The 20,824-nt window shown below is 40.1% G+C and overlaps 2 protein-coding genes across 4 annotated transcripts in view; one reads left to right on the plus strand and one right to left on the minus strand.

The window, feature by feature from the left end:
- dennd6b (DENN/MADD domain containing 6B) overlaps positions 1–2,592 on the minus strand; it is a 9,939-nt gene extending 7,347 nt beyond the window's left edge. The window contains exons 1-8 of one of the 2 annotated variants that reach the window (XM_084408107.1): positions 2,338–2,592; positions 2,101–2,139; positions 1,903–1,945; positions 1,691–1,803; positions 1,248–1,328; positions 958–1,063; positions 737–816; positions 1–41 (exon numbers count right to left, since the gene is read on the minus strand). The exon at positions 1–41 is cut by the window's left edge and continues 22 nt beyond it. In XM_084408107.1, coding sequence (XP_084264233.1) covers positions 1–41; positions 737–816; positions 958–1,063; positions 1,248–1,328; positions 1,691–1,803; positions 1,903–1,945; positions 2,101–2,139; positions 2,338–2,490 — 656 coding nt within the window. In that variant the 5' untranslated portion in view covers positions 2,491–2,592. The remainder of the gene's footprint in view (positions 42–736; positions 817–957; positions 1,064–1,247; positions 1,329–1,690; positions 1,804–1,902; positions 1,946–2,100; positions 2,140–2,337) is intronic. The other variant, XM_084408108.1, reaches the window with a different exon arrangement.
- A 1,178-nt stretch (positions 2,593–3,770) lies between these two features.
- Positions 3,771–20,106, plus strand: ppp6r2a (protein phosphatase 6, regulatory subunit 2a). 2 transcript variants are annotated; one of them, XM_084408158.1, is made up of 24 exons: positions 3,771–4,168; positions 6,011–6,170; positions 9,205–9,468; positions 10,817–11,003; positions 11,124–11,261; positions 11,658–11,723; positions 11,838–11,950; positions 12,096–12,203; positions 12,332–12,458; positions 13,280–13,432; positions 13,575–13,808; positions 14,582–14,646; positions 14,788–14,903; positions 15,009–15,094; positions 15,611–15,691; positions 15,796–15,893; positions 16,029–16,086; positions 16,193–16,320; positions 16,406–16,545; positions 16,631–16,766; positions 16,915–16,967; positions 17,268–17,439; positions 17,786–17,887; positions 17,984–19,844. In XM_084408158.1, exons 3-24 carry the CDS (start codon positions 9,242–9,244, stop codon positions 18,030–18,032), a joined length of 2,637 nt encoding a protein of 878 aa, XP_084264284.1. In that variant the 5' UTR covers positions 3,771–4,168; positions 6,011–6,170; positions 9,205–9,241; the 3' UTR covers positions 18,033–19,844. The 2 variants fall into 2 exon arrangements, with proteins under 2 accessions (XP_084264284.1, XP_084264283.1); XM_084408157.1 differs by having other exon boundaries at positions 3,786–4,168; positions 12,096–12,209; positions 17,984–20,106.
- Positions 20,107–20,824: the final 718 nt, after the last annotated feature.

Raw genomic sequence — 20,824 nt, forward strand, 5'->3', positions numbered from 1 at the left:
GGGCTTCCTCCTGGTGTTTCAACTTTTGAGGGAATTCTGACCTGCAAATTCAAACCCAGCATTTGAGAAGTTGAATTGAGGTCTTGGATAAATGATTTAGATAATGGTGTTTTCAGTCTCCCATCCAAACACCAACTAACAAGTTTGTCCATCCATAATATTCTCACCTACCCTGGTAATCCAGAGTTCTTGCGAGAGCACAAGTTGAATTTGCTCAGCGAGTTACTCTGGTGTTGAGTAATGATGCTCATTAAATATGCTCCTCGATCTGAGCTGCACCAATCACATCGGGTTATCTGATATAGGCGGGCCAGAGGCGAGCTAAACGGATGACGACAGCGCTGTGACGTCGAAGTCATTAGTAAACATTGCAAGATGGCTATGGATGAACACCAGTTGTTTGAAACGGCTTTGGCCGCTACAATGAACCAGTTAGACTTGGCTTTTTATCTAAAACAGGAAAAGAAGACACCGTTCGAATCCTTCCTTTGCAAGGAGGACGTTTTTGCTGTTTTGTCGACCGGATACGGTAAGAGTATAATCTACCAGTTAGCTCCGCTGGTAGCTAAGCGTATGGGGTTTATTGTTGTGATTGGTCATAGTGTTATCCAATTGCGTGCAGTGAGATTTTCAAATGCATGCTTGGTGCCGCCCCTCGAGCTGGGCCATTTTCATTAGTCGACGCCAGACCATTAATCTTTTAGATTTGGGTCTGGATTTCCAGGCTAATTCTCACCTGCATCACCACACCCATCACAGGTAAGTTGAGGGTTTGCCCTGGTACTGGTGCTGGCCATTGGTCAATCTCATTACAAACTGAAACACATTAACCAATATGATTGAGGATTTCAGATCTGTTTTTTTAGATCTATACATATATTTCCATGCAGCTTTACAGAAAGTAAAAATAATATATATATACACTGTAAATACATATTCAAGTCAAGGTGGCCTCACCTGTCTCCAGACAAGGTTCAAGCTTTTCAAAGTACTCAGGAGCAATGACCTGCAGCAGCGAATGAAACAAGTTCACAAACGGCAGTCTGGACACCACCACCAGGGACTAGGGATATAGAAAAACTTGAAATGATTTACACCATTCACCACCAATCATTATTGTATACTGACCACAAGGCCCTTGACTAAATACATTCAATTAAAAGTTCATGTTTTCATGTAAGCAGACCACAACAGCTCATTGTGAAAAACCAGATCCAACATTTGTATCTTTCAGTTCAGTTACACACCTTCTGAAAGTAGCCCCTTTTGACAGACGCATCTTTCACTTGCCTGAAATACACATACCCGTGGAAATGTGCGTGCTCCTTCTGAAAGACCGGAAAATCATTTACATGCACACTTTATTTCTGGAATGTATTGGTTCAAAGCAGATGTTAATCAGTGGTGGTGATGCTGGGAAATGTCTCAAATCAAAGCTTTCATGTGTCTTACATATTGTATTGTTAAATATTATTACAATTTAAAATAACTTTGATAATATATTGTATAATGTAATTTTTCGGTGATGTCCAAGCCAAATTTACAGCAGCCATTACTCCAGTCCTCAGTGTCACATGATCCGTCAGAAATCATTCTAATATTCTGATTTAGTGCTCAAGAAACATGTCTTATTATTATTATTAATGTTGAAAAAGGTTTTGCTGCTTAATATATCAAGTCTATTTCTAACCTGCAGGGCCACAGGTGCATCCTTGTTGTAAGCATCCTCCTGTCCAAACCAAGAGCTACTGCGGCCCACCGACTGCCGCAGTCTGAAGCTGAACTGAGTGTCCCCGAGGCATCCTGGGATAGATAGGAACTCATGTGACTGAACTGTAAAGCTCATGTTTCAGCTGTTTATCATGATAGCACTGATGAGATCAGTCTTTGCCAGCACATTACCTGAGTATGAGTCAGGAAAGGATAAGTAACAAATACTTGTTTTCTAAAAGACAGAAGGAAGCGAAAGATTGAAGTAGTTTTAGGGGCATTTTAGAATTAAATTAGTGTTTTGAAAATTGTTGTAACACAAAATATGCATTTATAATACTGTAGCTGGAAAATTATTTACTTAATTAAATTGAATTCAATTGACCTTACCTCCTTTTCCGTGAGTCTGACATCATAGGGGTAAATGAGCTGTTGATGGCAACATAAAGAATGGTATAGATACACAGTTATTCTGCTGTTGCTGTGATTACAGCGTATACATTTACAATCAAGGCGTTTCAGCATCTTATCACAATAAGATGATTTGATGTTAAGTGGTTATGCGAGTAGCTAATAAACAAGCAAACAGATGTTAGGGGTGCATGCACATCATTTGTGTAACGTTACCTCTATGGCTTGTCCGAGCTCGAGGTCGAAGGTAACGACGCACACACACTCGAGCCAGGCAGAGAAGCGCGACCACGGCTCCGGTACCTCTGTATCTGTCGCCGCAGACCTTGATGGCCCTTCCAGAGAATCGGCGCTGTCAAACGGATCCATTTTGACTTAAGGATCCATTTGAGATCCGCTTGCTTTTGTGAATGATCGCGTCCTCGGTCATCGTTCAGTAATCACTGAGGTTGAACAGCGCCCTCGCGCGGGGAGGACTGACTTATTACTCCCATAGTTAATAATATTGGATCTCAAAAAGGAGGCCGCAAAATAAAGTACAATTATTTTAAATAAACTTTAAATTATGTTTAAAGTATGTGTTATCATATTTTTTTACTGTTTACACGCAAAACTGATCTCTAACTCATATTGCACTGCAGTGTACCAACATGCTCTGTTTATTTTAAGCGCGTGCTTGTCCGTGACATACATAATGGATTCTGATTGGCTGTCAATGTTTTTATCGTTCATCGGCTGGATAAAATCGTTCTGGGGTGCGTTTCCCGAAAGCATCGTTGGCCAACTATGGTCGCAAGTTCATCGCAATGTCCATTGAACTCTATTGGTAACGACGGAACTTGCGACCATAGTTGGCCAACGATGCTTTCGGGAAACGCACCCCTGAACGTGATTTAAACGATATCGCTTTTCTGTGCCGTTATCGTTATTGCTGAGGTGTTCTTTAATAGTGAGAACGATTTTTTTTTAGAACAAGGCCTATGTCTGTATCGTTATCGTTTTCTTTATAGTTATCGTCCTTAGTGTGAACAGGCCTTAACACTAGAAATTAACCTAATAAAAAAAGAGTGTACACAAACGATGATGTTAAGAAAGAATGTCAAAAACTGTCAATTTGTTTTGACCGCTTTCTTATTAATAGACGTTGAAAAAAAGTTATTAAAGTGGGTTTTACCATTTGCGTATTAACATTTATGAAATTAAGCTTGGTAATGCAGAAACTTGCATCGTCAGTTATTTTGTCATTAAAAACACAAGCAAGTAAACAAACAAACAAAAAGATTATGTCTAAGTCAGATAAATATTATTGACAATCAAAAGACTGATCAAAATGACAATTCAATAAATGAATTATAGTTTCGGATAAAGCTCCTCAAGACGTGTCAGATACAAAATCTTTGATTTATTTTGTGTTTTACAGTTTGGGATTTTTGTTTTATTTTATTTTAGGAGACTGAAAAAAGTCTGGTTTATCTTAATAAAATTATGAAAACAATGTTATGATCAAGGAAAAAAATCACATTTATTTTATTTTGTTTATTGTATTTTTACCTTGTAGTTTTCTTTCATATTCCCCATTGTGACTGTTTTTATTATTATTATTATTATTATTTTAATCTATGTTGATCTTGTCTAAGCTAGTGCAATGTGCGCGTGGAGCGCGCACTCGATGCGCAGGCAACAATCTGACAGCACGCGCGCGTCTATGACAGAGTTTCGCCATTTTGAATACAAACATATGAACGATTTTTATTTTCCGATCCCTCATCCCTCGCCGTGCGTGTGAGTGGCCGAGATAACTCTACGTAGTGATTCGCCGCAGAATAATTTCCAAAAAAATTAACTCATACATAAAGGAGAGCAGAAAAACAACTTTAGTGAGGACGATGGCTCGCGCTTTGGGCAGATAGTTGAGAGGAAAACGGTCTCGTGGCAGCAGCGGGGTTTCACAGAGCGCGCGGGGCAGCAGCGCCACTGCTCCACTGCACGGGCCAGACCAGTACTAACCGACAACCAGTAGCCCGTTCTACAGACACTCATAGCGGGGGTAAGCTTACATGCACAGACTGTTTACTTGCGCAGATAGCACTGCTGGAACAGACGGTCTCTGCTTTACACCAAACCGTGCTTGTTCGTGAGTGTTTTGATTAGAAAATGTGTCGTTTTAATTCCCATCAGAGGAGAAGAAACTTCTGTAACAGAGATTCAGCTGAAGTTAGCCAGACGAGCTAGCAAACAAACCGAAAACATCCCAATATTTAGCGTTAAATAAAGCCGAGCGCACTCTACACATATCTTAATCCATTTTGAGTTATAAACGAGTTTGTATTTGAGTTGTTTCAGTCGAGTTTGGGATTGTTATGAAAATACGGAAACCAGTTTTTGTCGTTAATATTAGCAGCTGATGCTAACGGCTGCTAGCGGGGCCCAGCTGTTAACATGCGACCATCGAGATTTTCTGCTGAAACTGTTATTCTGCACTTAAAATCATCGTCACGTCTTGTGTGAGTATGATAGGAGTGCGTCGTCTTTAACCGCCCCGGCTTTATAAGGTGTGAATGATGCTCTGGTATGTTCTTGACGCCTGTTGTAAACATTGGATTCAAATCATGTTGTCATTAGCAGCAACATGAGTAATTCAGAAGTCAGTCAATCCTCTCTGGCTATTTAACTATTGAGTTGTACAACACGATCGTTCAGTATCACGACTGCAATCTCATTTGAAGTTTTGTAATGCTATGTATGAACACCCCCTCTGGGGTCCAGGGGTCAGGACAAGTTGCTGGATCAACTTCCTAAGTAGGCAGCTTCTGGACAGTTGTGCAATCAATGGCAGCTTATTTGACCTCAGCTGCTGCTGTCAGGAGATCCCATGCAACATCCCCGCTCGTGTTTGCTTTGTATGGCAGCTTTGCTGCATGCAAGTGCTGCTGCCTGTTTCTATTTTTGATGAATTGTAGAGCAGAGACATTTGCTTTCCTGTGTAGAGTTCATTGGGGAGTTCTCTGGTTGGTATTGTCATACTAAGCTCTGCACGTGCACACAATCATGTCCACATCCACATAAAAGAAGGAAACAAGTCCTCTTTTTCTTTTTTTGGCCACTTTTCCCAAATGAAAGAATTGCTTCAGCTTGCACAGCTGCAGATCAATGATAGAGATTCTTTCCGGTATGTATTCTCTGTGCTGTTTGTCATCAGATGAATATGTTGTGCTCAAGGAAGCTGTTACCAGCTGCTGCTTTGAGTGCCATATGCGTACAAGATGTGACGTTGCAGGTCCGCATTTCATTTAGGACAGTACATTAAGTGGATCCTTCTATTTTAACTTCCTAGTATCTGGTCTAAAGGTGAGGTCACATTGTCTATAGTCAAGCAATAATGTAATAATATATGAAACCAAACCAAGTTGGTCAGCACTGGAAATCTTGAACTTGAACCTGTTGCAAAATCTGTGAGAGGAAACGTTTCGCCCTCGGGTGAAATTCATGATCGCGTGGACTCCTATTGCAATGGCTAGATTTTGCCTGTGAAAATTTGCCGAACTATGGGAAATGCTTAAAATAACTGTGTATCTGCTAGTAGAGAGTAAGTATGGGGGTGAATTTATGGAAAATAATGTGTATGTGCATTTTTTCACTGTTGGCACGGAAATTATGGTTGTACAAATGCCTACATTTTCAGTTTACAAGACCTTCCATAGTTCTGATTTTAGCCTTGCACATCGTTTCAAGGTTCCTAGACTATATGATGCAGTGTGTTATTGCTTCATCATCATGTACTTACTCTGTGCGTTGTTTGTCGCATTGGTTCAAAGTGTTTTTACACCATGCCTGCATTGATTTTTTTTTGAAGAGTTTGCACTTTCTCATACTCGATTCTTTTCCCCAGTGTCAGTCCGTCTGAGGCGTGTATTCGAGGAAGGCCTGGTGGGAAGTGGACCTCATGCAGATTAATGCTAGGTCATTCTGTGCTGTCTGCATTCTGCCACTCAAATGCCTGTCTGCCTGTGGAGGAGGTGTAACTAAGGATTCACACGTTTCATCAGCTGGTAAAAATATATTTACTTAACAAATGCTATCGATGTTCCAGTGCTTGAGTTCACGAGGAGTCTTTTACATAGCCTAACTAACAGATTACATCTCTTTGAGCAAGCAAAGCCTATCAGGCTGTGTGAAATGTATCGCCCAGGGTGTGATGCGTGGGTAACAGTCATCTTGTGGGAAAGGTCTGCTTTGTTCATGACCAGAGTTGTTAGAAAATCTTCACAGCACAGGTGATTTCAATCAGTATTGAAAGGAAAGTTGCTCTTCAGGTTCCAGTTGCTTCATGTTTTGTTTTGAGTGGGATGTGTTAGCTGGACGCTTTAAAGGTCCATCAATTATTTTTGTCCCCTTCCTTATTCTCCTGTTCTCCAGATTCTCTTTCATCTGTTAGTTCTGCTTTCCATCGCTATTCTTCCCCCCCCTCCCACTCAGCCTATATCTTTGTTCCAAAACCTATTAGGCTGCCTACATAGACAGCTGCTTTTTAAGGATACCATCATGTAACTTTATAAGTAAGTGATTTGAAACGCACTACACATCAGTGGTTCTCAACCAGGAGACCGAGACTCACTAAGGGGCTTCAGCAAACTTCCAAGGGGGCCATAAGATGACTAAAATATATTAGAATTTACATGTTAATGTCAAATGTATTTATTATATAATATTATAATAATAAATATTAAAATAAAATATTTTTTATTAATTTATTAGTTGTTTCAATTGAACAAAATACAGTTCTTGAAACTTCTGAAATAACTAAATTAATCGTGGTTAATTAATCTAATATGTAAATACTAGGGTTTGATACGTTTGAATTTTAATGATTCTGTTTATCGATTCCAATAAGGGACAACAAACTTGGATATCATTAATTTATTTTAAGTCTTATTGCAAAACATTTCATTGTACCTGAATATCATGGACAAAGATCAACAGGCTATAGAACACTTAGGCCTACACTTTTGGACTTACACAAGGAACTTTTGTCTATGGTTGAAAAATACCATAGCAAAAACAACTATAGCCTAACTAATATAAATTTCAAGCATTATTGAAGACAAGTAAACAGTAATTAAAAAAAGAGCAAATAAACAAATTAGCAATTGACCCTTCGCTAAGCCCCGCCCTCCTTAGTTACTGTTGCTATGCCTGACAAGCTCTCGCACCTGGCACGTCTATTACAGTATAGCCCCTTTCACACAGAGATTCCGGAAAATACACGGATAAAGTGAGCCGGGATTTGACCCGGGTTCGTTTGATTTTGGTTCATTCACACTGCCAGTGATTTTCCGGAATCAGAGAGTGCGTTCACACACAAGCCGTAAAGACACGTGACATCGATGTGACATGTAATGTCTCAGCAGCGTCTGAAGTTTGCTTTTGAGCTGCGATTTCTCTCTCGAGAAACCACGCGTGTGCATTTTTTCTCTGATTCGATCATAAACTTGCGCATTACATACCGTTTCACAGCTGGCGAACGATCACACAGAAGGCGTTCTGGCAATTTGCCGGCAATTTCCCGGGTTCAAAGCGCTGTGTGAAAGGGGCTTATGTATGCACCGGTGTCAGACATTCCCAAGGAGATAATTAGTCATTTTTGGCGAACAGGTGAAATATCTGAGAGAGCAAGACAAAAGGGACTGCAGTATGCATTCGAGGGATATATCCACGACATAATATGCAAACAATTAGAGAATCATTTTATCAAAATTGAAGCTAAAGCCTAGATCGTTATGTCCCAGCGCAAGCAGCAGCGCCTCATACGCTGACCATTCAAATGGGGGAAACACAAATTGAGGAACAGCTATGTGCATGCACAGCAGGGTGAGTGAAATTTGAAAATCTAATATTTATAAATCAAACAGCTTATCCATAAGTATTGTGGAATAAACACAAGACATTAGCATGACCACTTTGCAATGATAACATTCTCCCGCTTATATTTTTAGTGCGCCAGGCTAACGTTACTGCTCACACGTCGTGGGTCACATAAGTGACTAACGTTACTGTTATGAACTGATTAAGTTTGTATACCAACCGTTTCCTTGGAGATCTCCGGCAAGCCCCCTGATGTTCCCTCCTTTTACTAACTACCTTTTACTTATACTAGAACTAACACCGGGAGAGTCGCGATCGGATTGGGGTACTAGTTTAGCCGTCGATTAACAAAATGCTGAAATATATTTTTAAGTAACGTTAAGTTATGTCAGTGAGCCTCCGTCTTTGCCTTTAATCACACTGCTTGATCCACGAGCTGGACAGTAACTTTATTCTAGAGCTATAAAGCCAAAACACTTTACTTTTAATTTCCTATTATCAATGTAAAGCTGCTTTGGAACAATCTACATTGTTAAAAGCGCTATACAAATGAAGATGACGCCCGGCATTTCTCCCCTTGGGTTTTAGGTTTCGGAAAGGGAAAATCCACCACCCCGTCCAAACTTTTAGGATACCGGGTATCAGATTTGCACAATCCATACGCACAATGCTTCGGCATGTTTCCCTCGCTCGAAAGCTTGCCAGACCTCCCGCGCCTAGTTACGGTTGCTAAGCCACGATTGGCCAGTGGCGGTTTTCGGGCGTGGCTTAGCGAAGGGTCAATTGCACAAATAAATACAACTGAACAAAGATATGATTGAAAATTGAAGTATAAAATGTTAACAAGTATTGATAACAAGTATCTGATTCCTGACCTTAAGTATTCAATACCAGAATTGGAATCGATTTTCAATTCCCAACCAAAAAGCAGATTTGTCATAATTACGCAGAAATACCAGAAATGACCTATATCAGGGAGCCTTCCAATATTGTGTTGGACAACAGGTGGCATTTGAATAAAAAAAAGGTTCAAGGCGATGCCTACATTTCATTCAATGCATCAACCACCTTGGATTTTTATTTTCATCATGCTTATCGCAATCTCATTCGGGGTTTGCTTTCTCTGCAATAGATATTTAATTTGAAAAGAAATATCCTGTGCACTGTGTGTTATTATTCGCTTGTTTTCATGTTATCCTCACTTTCATGTCTTCTGTTCAGGCCTGGGCTTCCTGCTGCAGCTGCCACCGCCGCCATCATGTTCTGGAAATTTGACCTGAACAACACCTCCCATATCGACCAGCTGCTGGATCGAGAGGGCGTGACTCTGAGAGAGTTGATGGAAGAGGAGGATGTCCTGCAGGAGTGCAAAGCACAGAACCGCAAGCTCCTGCTCTTCCTCTCCAAGGATCAATGTATGCAGGAGCTGGTCACCCTCATCACAGAGGAGCCCCCTGCTGATCTGGAGGAGAAAACTCGCTTCAAGTAAGAGAAACACAGCTTTGCACCTTATTTTGCTAGTTTTGGCCAAATGGACACCGCAACACTGGCTCAACCAATCACATGAGTTTGGGACGGGGCTACCCGTTTCATCGACAACTGCCAGATGGGGATGTGTGCAGGAAACCTGTTCAAAACAGCCTTTATTTTCAGTTTCGCCGAGTAATGCTAATGGAATGGAAATTACACACTTTAAAAAAAAAGTTTAAAGGTTCAATTTCGTGCAATCTGGAGTTTTGCATGAGGGTGAAAAAGTTCCAGATGCAGAATTTGCTCGTGTTCAAGTTGGTCAGGAGAAATTGCTGCGTTGACCAATAGAAAGCTGCTTGGTTTGAAAGTGACTACTGTTGCTTCATACATCGCTACACTTTTGTCAAAGGACAAATGGGCATTTTTTACCTGCAGAAATTTCTCTAATGTGGCTGCAACTTAATTGTTTATTCACTGCAAATGACCTATAGCCTGCATGTAAATAAAGCTGGCAGTAAAAAGTATTCCGACTTGTTAAATTATGATGGTAGGACGTTTGTGTTGTTCACTGGCGGCCCTGAATGCTCGGAGCTCCTGGTTACAGGAGAGCTATAAAACTGACTGTAAATATGTAGAAGTGCAGAGAAGTGGAGGGATGTGCATTTTAGGTTGACAAATGAAGGAAGAGGAAAGAGAAAAGAGAAGTGATTTTGTTAAAAGGTGATGTGTACACTCATGCATAACATTTTGCTACTTGTGTTTTAAAACAGAGTTGCTCTTTGTGAGGGTTGTGCTGTTCAAGGTAAACTATATGAAATACTCTCATGTTCTGAAGGGTTGAAATCTATCAGTTTTAGCGCTCTCTGTTGGGACCATATGGTTAGAAGGAGAGAGAGAAAAAGAGATTACAGTTAATTTAAAACTAATCATTTGGTTCTCTGTGTGTAGGAGGCAGAATAATTTGTCTTAAAATCAGCAAGTGGATTCACTCAAAACGTCTTTTCTCTCCAAGTATTGTGAAATGTTATTACACTGAGTGAAATATGTTCTAGTAGCACTGATCCAGATTTTTTGCTTAGTGATATTTTTGTGAAATGCAGAATCCTACAATAGGATAAAAGCACTGACGCAGAGTTTATTACCCTCTCTTGTGGCACTGACAACACTGCACCACTGAGCTAACCAGTGTTTACCTTAGTGCTATCTGAGTGACAGAAGATAAGTAGAGCTACAGAACAACTTTGTTACTTTTGAAATGCCTTAGTTGGAAGTTGGAACCGCAAAGTTGCATTTACTCTTTGATAGTATTGTCACATGTAACTTGAAGGTAATATAGACTTTTTGTTTTGTTCTGTTTACCCAGGTATCCAAACATTGCCTGCGAGCTCCTGACCTCTGATGTGGCTCTTATCAATGATAAGCTGGGCGGAGATGAATCCCTTTTAGAGAAGCTCTACCACTTTCTGGAGCAGGAGCCGCCCCTTAATCCCCTACTGGCCTCTTTCTTCAGCAAAACCATCGGAAACTTGATTGCACGTAAAACAGACCAGGTACGCACACCTGATCTCACATGGTTCGGAATATGAATGCACACCAAATAGCACAAAGGAAATACTGAGCTATTTGTTTGATTTGTATTGTCAGTAAGTTGTACGTTATTCCACATGCAGGTAATCTCTTTCCTAAGGAAAAAACACAACTTTATCAGTCTGGTGCTGAATCACATTGATGCCTCGGCCATGATGGACCTATTGCTGCGCCTCATCAGCTGTGTAGAGCCTGCCCCTTTGAGGATGGAGGTCCTCAATGTAAGCACACTAATATTTCCATATATATATGAGATTTAACAGATTTCTACTTTTTAAGGGACTACTTACGAGCTTCATTCTGTTTCTTTTCTTGCGTCCAACTATATTTGAATGCAATAACATGTTCTGTGTGAAGGGTCCCATGTGTTGTTGACTCTACAAGTGAATTTAGAGGTTCATGTGATGGTTAATCTTGTTCAAAAGCATTTTACACTGTTCTGCCCCTAGGAGCATAAACCTTTTGTAGAAACTATATATTTTAGAAATGCTAGTGAATGATTGAATTGCTTAAACGAGACATTGACCCTGATTGTTATCCTCCAAGCCCTGGCTGAATCCTCACTCGTCATTGCGGGGCTGTGATTCTGATCTGTGAATGAATGTGTGTGTTTGCAGTGGCTGAATGAGGAGAGACTCATCCAGAGACTCACGGAGCTCATGCACACAGGGAGAGATGAAGAGGTAGAAATATCACTCACTCTGCTGAACGTTTCACCTCCAGCCCACATGATTTAAGTTATGGAAGTTTAAAAAAATACATCCAAGTACATTCTTTTTCACTTAATTATTCTGCAGAGACAATCTAATGCATCCCAGACTCTTTGTGACATAATCCGACTCAGTCGAGACCAGGCCAATCAGCTGTCAGAGGTCACAGAACCAGACCCCTTACTCGCTGTCCTGGAGTCGTAAGTGCCCAATCTGATAAGCTAAGATCACAGTCATGTAATAAGAATCTACTCACTCAATAAAGACTGATGACCAGACAGTGCTTGTTTCTCTGATGTAATAGCTGTTTTTGTTTCTCATCCACTCATGTTGATGTCTTTGTAGACGAGAGAATGTGGGAGAGCTTTTGAAAAACATGTTTGAAGGGGAAAGGACTGAAGCGTCTGTCGTCAATGGAACGCAAGTGCTTCTTACGTTACTGGAGTCACGAAGGTCAGGGTGAGTTCATCCATTATAGGGCCTAATTAAACCTAAAATAAACAGCCATGCTCGGACACTTGCTGTTCTCCCTTTTTTATCTTTCCATGACCTTCTGTTATCTCTGTGTCTGGTGTTGTTAGGCTGGAGGGTCTGATGGACCTGTATTCTCAGGGATGTGAAAGGTCTTACACTGTCAACAGCAGTATTTTACGTGCTATTGAGCCTCATTTAAAGGACTTCCAGCAGCTCCTACTGAACCCTCCTATGGTACACACACACACACACACACACACACACACACATGCAACTAAACTCCATCTGTGTATAAATGTCATCTCAGGGCTTTTGAATAATTTTTCTGATTTTGTTTGTAATAAAGATACAAGCAAAATGTTTTTTGCACAGATGATTCTTGCTCTGTTTCAAAACTTAAGCTGCCTTGCTGCCTTCATAACTGAAGTGAAACCTTGTAAGTGACTGATTCTGAACGCACTAAATATGTAGGTGACATCCCCTTCCTGTCACTTAAATGGCACTCTTCACAATAAGCTCATTGAGAGACTCGATTGCGATAAAATCAGATACATAGTATATTGATCTTATTGCAAACGATTCATCTATGCTTGTTTAATTTTTTTTTTTTTTTTGTGTAATTTGAAATCAAAATGTCATAACTCGCCCCACCCCGCTACAATCAACTGCAAAGCTCACATTCATTTCGGAGTGCAATGCCCACATCACAAAATCCAATCAACAACCAATGGGTAGAATCAAGTCTACCCTTTTTTTTTTCGATAATCTGTTACGCTTGGATATACGTCACATTTCAGAAGAAACGTTCTGTTGCAAGAAATAAGCTATTCCATTTTGTTGTGACTTTAGGGTGTCTTAGAAGGTAGCATAATATTGCTGCCGACCTTTTAGAACAGTCTTGAGGAGCATAATTTTAATGATGCCTTAAAGTGTGTCAGTCTATGTTGGATTACTAAGTTTTGGAGCAGAGCTACTGTCTTGACAATCACTTTGAAATGGGGAGAGTGATGGCCCTCTAACAATGCGTAACTCTCCCTTCACTTGCTGTAAAACAGAGAAGTGCAATACTCACCACAGTGGGCGTTCTGGAGCAGCCCCTTGGGAGCGCCCGCCTTCATGTGGCCAGACTGGTGGCTTCTCTGCTGCAGACTTGCGACCTCAGCATCTGCCAAGAGATCTGCAGACTCAACACCATGGACCTGCTGTTGGTAAATCACTTACACACACCCACACTGAATATCGCAGACTCAACACTATGAGCGGGCTGTGGGTGGACGATCTTGTTTTTCATCATTTATTTTTCTCTTCTCCTGGCTTCCTCTCTCTCTCTCCCTCACTCTCTGGTTGCAGGATTTATTCTTTAAATACACCTGGAATAATTTCTTGCACTTGCAAGTTGAGCTGTGTGTGGCATCCATCCTGAACCACTCTGTCCACACGGACTTCCAGAACCCAGGTATGCAGAACCACGAGGAGAGACCACCAGCTACTGGCACAGGCACCCAGGCAGAGGAGGGAACACCTGGCCAGAACAGCAGCTCAGATCCAGCAAACACACCAATTCAAGATGCCCTTGTTGTCAATGTAGGCCATCTATAGTTCATATCTGTTTCCGATCATTACCGCTTTCTTACAGCGCTTGGCAGATTGTCCGATTTTCTTAGAGGAAACAGGGTAGTTGTGCTTCACTGCAAATATACTATCAATCAAAAGTTTGGTCACAATTTTTATTTTGTATTTTTTTTTAAAGAAATTATTTATTTTTTTAGCAAGGATGCATTAAATGGATCAAAAGTTACATTAAAAACACATAATATTACAAAAGATATCGGTTTCAAGTAAATGCGATTATTTATTTTTTTACAAAAATATTAAGCAGCTCAACTGTTTTCAACATTGATAATTATAAAATGTTAGTTTGCACCAAATCATCATACTAGAATGCTTTCTGAACGATCATGTGACAGTGTAATGTCAATTTTCAGTGGCTGCTGAAAATTTAGCTTTGTTGTTTTAAATTATAATAATATTTTGCAATATTACTGTTCTTAAAATACTGTTTCAAAAAGATGAAAAAATAACCCTAAACTTTGGAATGGTAGTGCATTGCACATACTTCGGGTTCAAGAATCTGAACAAACCACAAAGCCTAAGCACTGAAATTTGACCTTTAATTCATCCTGCACCATTTATGCTAAAGCATGAATGATAGCTCAAATCTTGTGGTTTGTTGAGTATAGGTGTGTTACTTTAGTTTGCTGCTCTTTATCGTTTCTTTTTACACTCTCTTTCTCTCACAGTCTCTTTGTGTTTCCTGTTGTTCATTATTCACAATGTTGGCTGTCTGCTTTCCTCAGCTCTTCCAGCATTGCCGGCTGGTGCAAAGGATTCTGGATGCTTGGGAGGAAAATGACAAAATCCAGTAAGAGCTGCTTCTGTTTACTGTCATTGATTTATATGCTGTGAGTCTCTAGCACATGTGTGTTAGTCCCATGAAGCTCATCTTCATACCCATCATTATATCAGTATGTGTCTGTTTGCTGATTATAGTTTCTCTACCTAGGGCTGAAGGGGGCAGGCGGAGGGGAAACATGGGTCACCTGACAAGAATTGCAAACACTGTTGTTCAAAACCTGGAGAAAGGGCTGGCTCACTCTCAAATTAATGACCTAATTAAAGGTTTGTAGAGCAGGAACATGTAAAAAGAACCACAGAGTTTATGCAGTGATTATGGCTGAGATAAGAGTGTGGTTACTGGGATCAAAAAGAGTTGTATATCCACAGAGCTGCCAGAGGACTGCAGAGGCCGCTGGGAGAGTTTTGTGGGTGAGACTTTAAGAGAGACCAACAGGAGAAACACAGTGGATTTGGTGAGGAATGCATTCACGCACACATTTCATTGCATTGGGCAGATGAATTTAAAGTTAGTCAATGTAATGGAAATTTACATCAGATTTGAGTGAAGAGAGTTCAGTTTTAACCCTTCTGATGCATGAATTATTAAATCACAAATTATTAAATTAGTATCAATTATTAAATATGAATTATCTTTTGTTTCTTTTAATCTCAGCGCAAGAATATAATCATTCCGGCTTTTTCTCTTTCAAAATGTGTTTTGAGAGAGTTAACAAATCTGTCCACTAATACAGATGATAATAGTAAATATTCCAGAGATGCTTAGTGCTTCTTCACTTTCCTGAAACATATACCATAAAGATGCAACATCACACCTTGAATCGTCAAAATGGCTTTTAAAGCTTCTGTTCATTATAGTAGACACCAATCGCCAGGGTTACGTTTTGAGGTTTATTTAAATAAATGTCATTTTCAGAGAATGTTACATGGTTTAACGCTGATTTCAGATTGGTTCTCATCCTGTGTTCCAGGTGAGCACTCATAACTTGCACTCATCTAGTGAAGATGATGACATGGAGAGCCCGTTCCCCAATGATCTATCTATTCAACAGGTAAGAAGCAACAAATAAAGAGCCAGCTTGAGTCTACTTTAAGCTCCTTACAGCTAACTGGATACGTGTGGAATTATTATTATTATTATTTTTTTGCCTTTTAGGCGTTCTCTGATTACCAGATTCAGCAGATGACCGCCAACTTTGTGGATCAGTTTGGTTTTAATGACGAAGAGTTCAGTGAACATGATGAAAATATCAAGTGAGTGAGCTGCTCAGATCCAGTGATAAGTGTTGAACTGCATTTCAGAATGCTGCAGAGACTTGCATTGATGTACTGCTTTGATAAATTTTGTGGTGAAGATTGTCATTGAAATGTCCTCTTTAAATCTTGCAGTGCTGCATTCGATCGGATTGCTGAAATTAACTTTAACATAGACGCAGATGATCATAGTGTAAGTGCCTGACACTGAAAACACCATTCATTATTCAAACTATCACTAAACTCTGCTAAGTTTTGATGCTTTATTCGTTTTTTATTTTATTTTTGTGCTCCTGTAGGCCAATGCTGCAGCTTTTGAGGCGTGTTGTAAAGAAAGAATCCAGCAGTTTGATGACTGTGAGGAAGAGGAGGATATTTGGGATGAAAAAGAAATTAACTATGCAACACAAATCAAATCCAGATCGAGGTACAGCACACAGTTGATATGCTTAAGGAAATAGATTCTGCTGTTTTGTTTTTTTGAAGTTACATTTTCTACTTATTGTTTCCAGGTTTGGGGTGTCTCTTTCTTCAGAAAGCTCACCCAAGAGTGCCGTGAAGAATGGGGGTGGAGGCCGCGGGTCGGCCTCTGAGGAAGAGGATGTTGAGGAAGAGGCCAGTCCTCAGCAGTCGACAGCAGCTCAGACTCAGAGTGAGTGCTACATCATCCCCCACAACTCTGAATCTTTCAGCTGAATTCATTCAATTAACATTCTTTGTATTTGTGTTGTGCACAGACTCAGGCTGGGCAGCTAGTTTTGGTGAGACGGAGGTGAGCTCCTCTGGTGACTGGGGTGGCTCCCCTCAACAGGGCAATGCGGGTTCGCAGGACTCAGGCTGGGCCACCTTCACTGAATTCCAGCCTTTCAGCAGGTAAAGACCACTAAAGAGCACTTCATGCTACATATGACACTGTTTGGGAATGTTTGATAAAGCGAGCAGATAATATTGGTTTGTTCGGGAATATTTGAATTATGGGAATGCCTTTATCTCTCCTAATCCATTGGCAATTACATTACAGCACAGAGTCCAGCAACACTGAGGGACAGCCTCAACAAGGCCACGGGAAGGACTGTGAGTAGCACTGATTTTTTTTTGTCTTAAATTGATCTGATTGGATTTTAAGTGGTAATATTTTTGGAATCACGTTTTCCTTGATCTTTTGCGTAACTTTTATAACTCAACTTCCTCTCCAGTCCAAAAAGCCTGGTCTGAGCTGCAAAAATTAAACCCCAAAACATTGACACATGATTGCCTACATTTACATGTTAATGGCATGGTGCAGTAATACTGTTAGATAAACTAGGAAAACTTAGAAGAGGGTTGAAATTTTGCCGTTTGGTACCTGAAAGTGTCTTATTTTATTTTTTTCAGTGGCCAGCAGTGGTTCAGCTACAGGAGGATGGGAAGGAAGTCCTGAGCAAAAAGCCCCTCTGGTGGCCTCAGACAGCAGCTCATCTGGAGGCTCAGACAGCGAAGAGGACCCTGGAGAACATAAGGCTGAGGGTACTCCTAAACCTGCCAACCAGATAACAGCTCCCTCGAGGTAAGAACACTTGCACACTATTAAGCGTTTTAGGCGGCCATTTTAATAAGAATCCACGCAATTGGGAATTTTTGTGACAAAGATTTCGCAATGGATTCATATTTGTCGCAATGTTGACCAACAGAAAGCTGCTTGGTTTGAAATTGACTTCGCTGTGAGCCGTGCTTCATACATCGCTAAACTATTGACAGTGGACTGTTTTCGCCCACCAACTTTAGCTAATGTGACATCACCTTTCGAATACCTCTCACCCCACTTGTCCAAGTGATTCAAACGATTGAACTGATTTTCGAAGAGTGATTATTGATGTGTAAAAGTGTTTGGCGGCTGCACTTTTTCTCTGCAGCGAGGTGCCTACTGATGCTCTGGAGAAGCTCAGCATCACCGACAGTAGCAAGTCTTCAGCGCCTACAGAAGAGTCAGACGCCACCACTGTGACGGAGACGAGGTAACAGTGAATGTGTAGTAAGGTTATGTTATATAATGGATAAAAAAAAAACCTGCCTACATCCTCTCTTACTCACTCTCTCTCATGCCTCTACAGAGTCGAGGCACCCACTCCCGCTGAGGTTACGCCTAACGGACCGGTCTGAAGGCTCTGGATAGGAGTCCGACCCACTCTCCGCCTCTTCCATTTTGAACCCCCAAACCTCAATACCACTTTTGGTGTTTAAATAAAAGAATGCTGCCATGTTATTGGTCCTGGATACTGCCAATCAGCCCATCATTGGAGGAGGAAGACAGGGGCATGTAACAAAAACCAGTAACCAGTACAGTGCTCAGAGGTGTTAGTCTTTTAATCTTTTCAACTTTGTATGGGATATGCACAGTTTTAAATGTAGCAGTGAACCGCGTGTGATTACAGGATCTGTCAGGACTTCTTTTTTTTTCCCTCGGTTTGTGTCCCTCCCTTAATTTTTTTTTTTTTTTCTGGATTCTTTTTCGCTCGCAGCCTTGGATGGTAAGAAAACAGGGATGTGAAGGTCCTGATTGGAAAGCACAGGCTCATCCTTCACTGCATAACGTCTCGAACATCCTCATGCAAAATCGAAAGCCTCGTTGCCTGACAACAGCCTCTGCGACAATTACTGTATGTTGAAGCACAACTGAAGTGTTCTGTAATGCTTGACACTTTTCTGCACAGGTCACCGCCCCGCAAAGTTCACTTTTAGGATTTTTTTTTTAAACATATAATTATGGCCTAATCTCATTAAATCATGTATTTGAATGTTCTGAAGTGCTTTGGGGCAGAAATGTATGAAATTAGAGTTGATACTCTGACATGGTGTCCATTTTGACACTTGTGCAATAACGTTCAGCCATTTAATTTAAATTCGACTCATTCGTAAACTATACATTCATGATGGGGGTGGACCTATTGGAATTTTTTTTTCTTTTTATTGCATGCAAAATGTTATTTATCAAGCATATACAAGCAACTGTTTTTTCCAACTACGCTCTAGGTAGTTAGTTAAGACCTTCTGATTGTATTTAATTACATTCGTCCATTTTTTTTTTTTTTTCTCCCCTTAGATCAACTTTCTAGTGCATTTTCTGCTCAAGCTTTCTGAAAATTGAATCATGGGTTTAAAGCTAAAAGTAATCATAATGATCTTTGCCTTAAGTTACAAATCCTTAAAAATCCCTGTAACAGGACAAGAAGGGTTTGCCTCAAAGCAAACAGGCTTTTTTAATGTCACCCGGTCACAAAAGAACCACCTCCACGATTTTATTTGCATCCTTATCAGTGCCAATGCAGCACATGAACCCCCCCAGAGGCCAAGAAATTATGCCTATGTTATGCATCGCCAGATTATTTTTTTTTTATCAGAACTTGTTATATGCTGTCAGAAAGACTTTTTGAACTTGTCTCAGAACCTTCCGGAAGTTCTCGTTGGAAATACCAAGATCCACCTCTTGTAAAATTTCATGTGATTCTTTTCCTCCAGGAATTTTTTGGCTATCAAAATTCACGTATCATATCTGCAAGCTTACAATGGTACCAAATCTGTTGGATTACAGGATTGGGATATTGCATTATTTATTTTGCACTTATTGAGGTGTTAGTGTGGAGACCTGGTTTCCCATCATGCATTGGAACATCATGTTTATTTCTCTCTTTATGGTCTTTGCCGCTGGAGTGTAAAGTCTCCATTGACTCTGCTTCATATATCTATGACATGTTCAAATAGGTTTGTTTCCGAAGCCAAACGTATGTATTTGCCTTTTTTTTTTCTTTAAATGTTTTAAAAAAAAATCTTATTTTTAACTTTAACCAATATTATTTTACATATTGTAGAGATTCTAATTTATGTGATCTTCAGCAACCAAAATATTGCTCTGTTCAATTCTGTTCATGTGTCTGGAGTCTGGACTGTTTCTGTACATCACAGATTGAGTGTTAAGAGCCTTGTATTCATTCATCGTCCCACTGAGAGTCTCAGTTACACGGATAGATATTTAACAGATGATGTATTATTTTCAAGAGCTGCCAAAAAAACCCATTTAATTTTAATTACTGTTCCGGGTTCGATTGTATCGAAACAAAATAATTTTGACTCGTTCCTCGGATTGTATAAACAAACAAACAAACATCGTATTTCCGGTCATCCACTTATTGTGTTATTTTATTTAAGACATCGCTCTGAAATAAACTTTTAAATTGTTGCTGTTTCTAAGGTATATCATTAAACATTGTTGTAAAGACACGTGATAACGCCACTTGGAATACTCGATTCTGATTGGTCAATCGTTGTCGTCAATAGCAAGCAACGTTCTCCCTTTCGTTTCATACTAAAACTCAACTTGCGCCATCTAGTGTCTCATCACTTCTAGTGGGAAATAAATCAGGTAATTTCGAAAGTCGCTTTTCCATTTCCGCGTATTTATTTTCTTGCTAAATAGCTACTATATTAGCTACTAATACTAAGCAGGATAATGGTACAGTCAAACGGTCATTATTACTTTGCAAAGCAACAAACAAATTAGACTAGGACAGTAGCCCCATTGATAAAATACGAATTTGACAACAACTAACGTTACAGCTTAAATAACACGTTATTTTTTTGTTAATTAGAAACTAAAGAGGTCGAAATTATTCTGTGGTGACTGACAGCATTGAACCCGGAACATTTTAAGGAGTTCTACAGCTGTTCGAGCTCCCTCCCATTCTCAAATCCTCTCCCTCTGGATTTCATGGATGTGTTTTATGCACTTGTAAATAGTGGTTATATATCGACATGCCATAATAATGATGCTGGATTTGAGCAGGTGGAGGGGAAGGACACATGCTGCAGGATAAATGAATTAATTACCATGTTTCAGAGCTCTTCACGTTCTGAACTTCCCACTAGTCATTTGTTTTAAAGCGTTCAAAAATGGAGAC

The sequence above is a fragment of the Rutilus rutilus genome, assembly GCF_951802725.1.
Source record: "Rutilus rutilus genome assembly, chromosome: 4".
Taxonomy (NCBI): Eukaryota; Metazoa; Chordata; class Actinopteri; order Cypriniformes; family Leuciscidae; genus Rutilus; species Rutilus rutilus.

What these genes read in the sequence shown, in the direction of transcription:
- ppp6r2a (XM_084408157.1), top strand. Translation starts at nt 9,242, where the DNA reads ATGTTCTGGAAATTTGACCTGAACAACACCTCCCATATCGACCAGCTG. An exon ending in ACACAGGGAGAGATGAAGAG is followed by an intron (nt 11,724 to 11,837) that starts GTAGAAATATCA and finishes ATTATTCTGCAG; the next exon opens with AGACAATCTAATGCATCCCA. An exon ending in TTACTCGCTGTCCTGGAGTC is followed by an intron (nt 11,951 to 12,095) that starts GTAAGTGCCCAA and finishes ATGTCTTTGTAG; the next exon opens with ACGAGAGAATGTGGGAGAGC.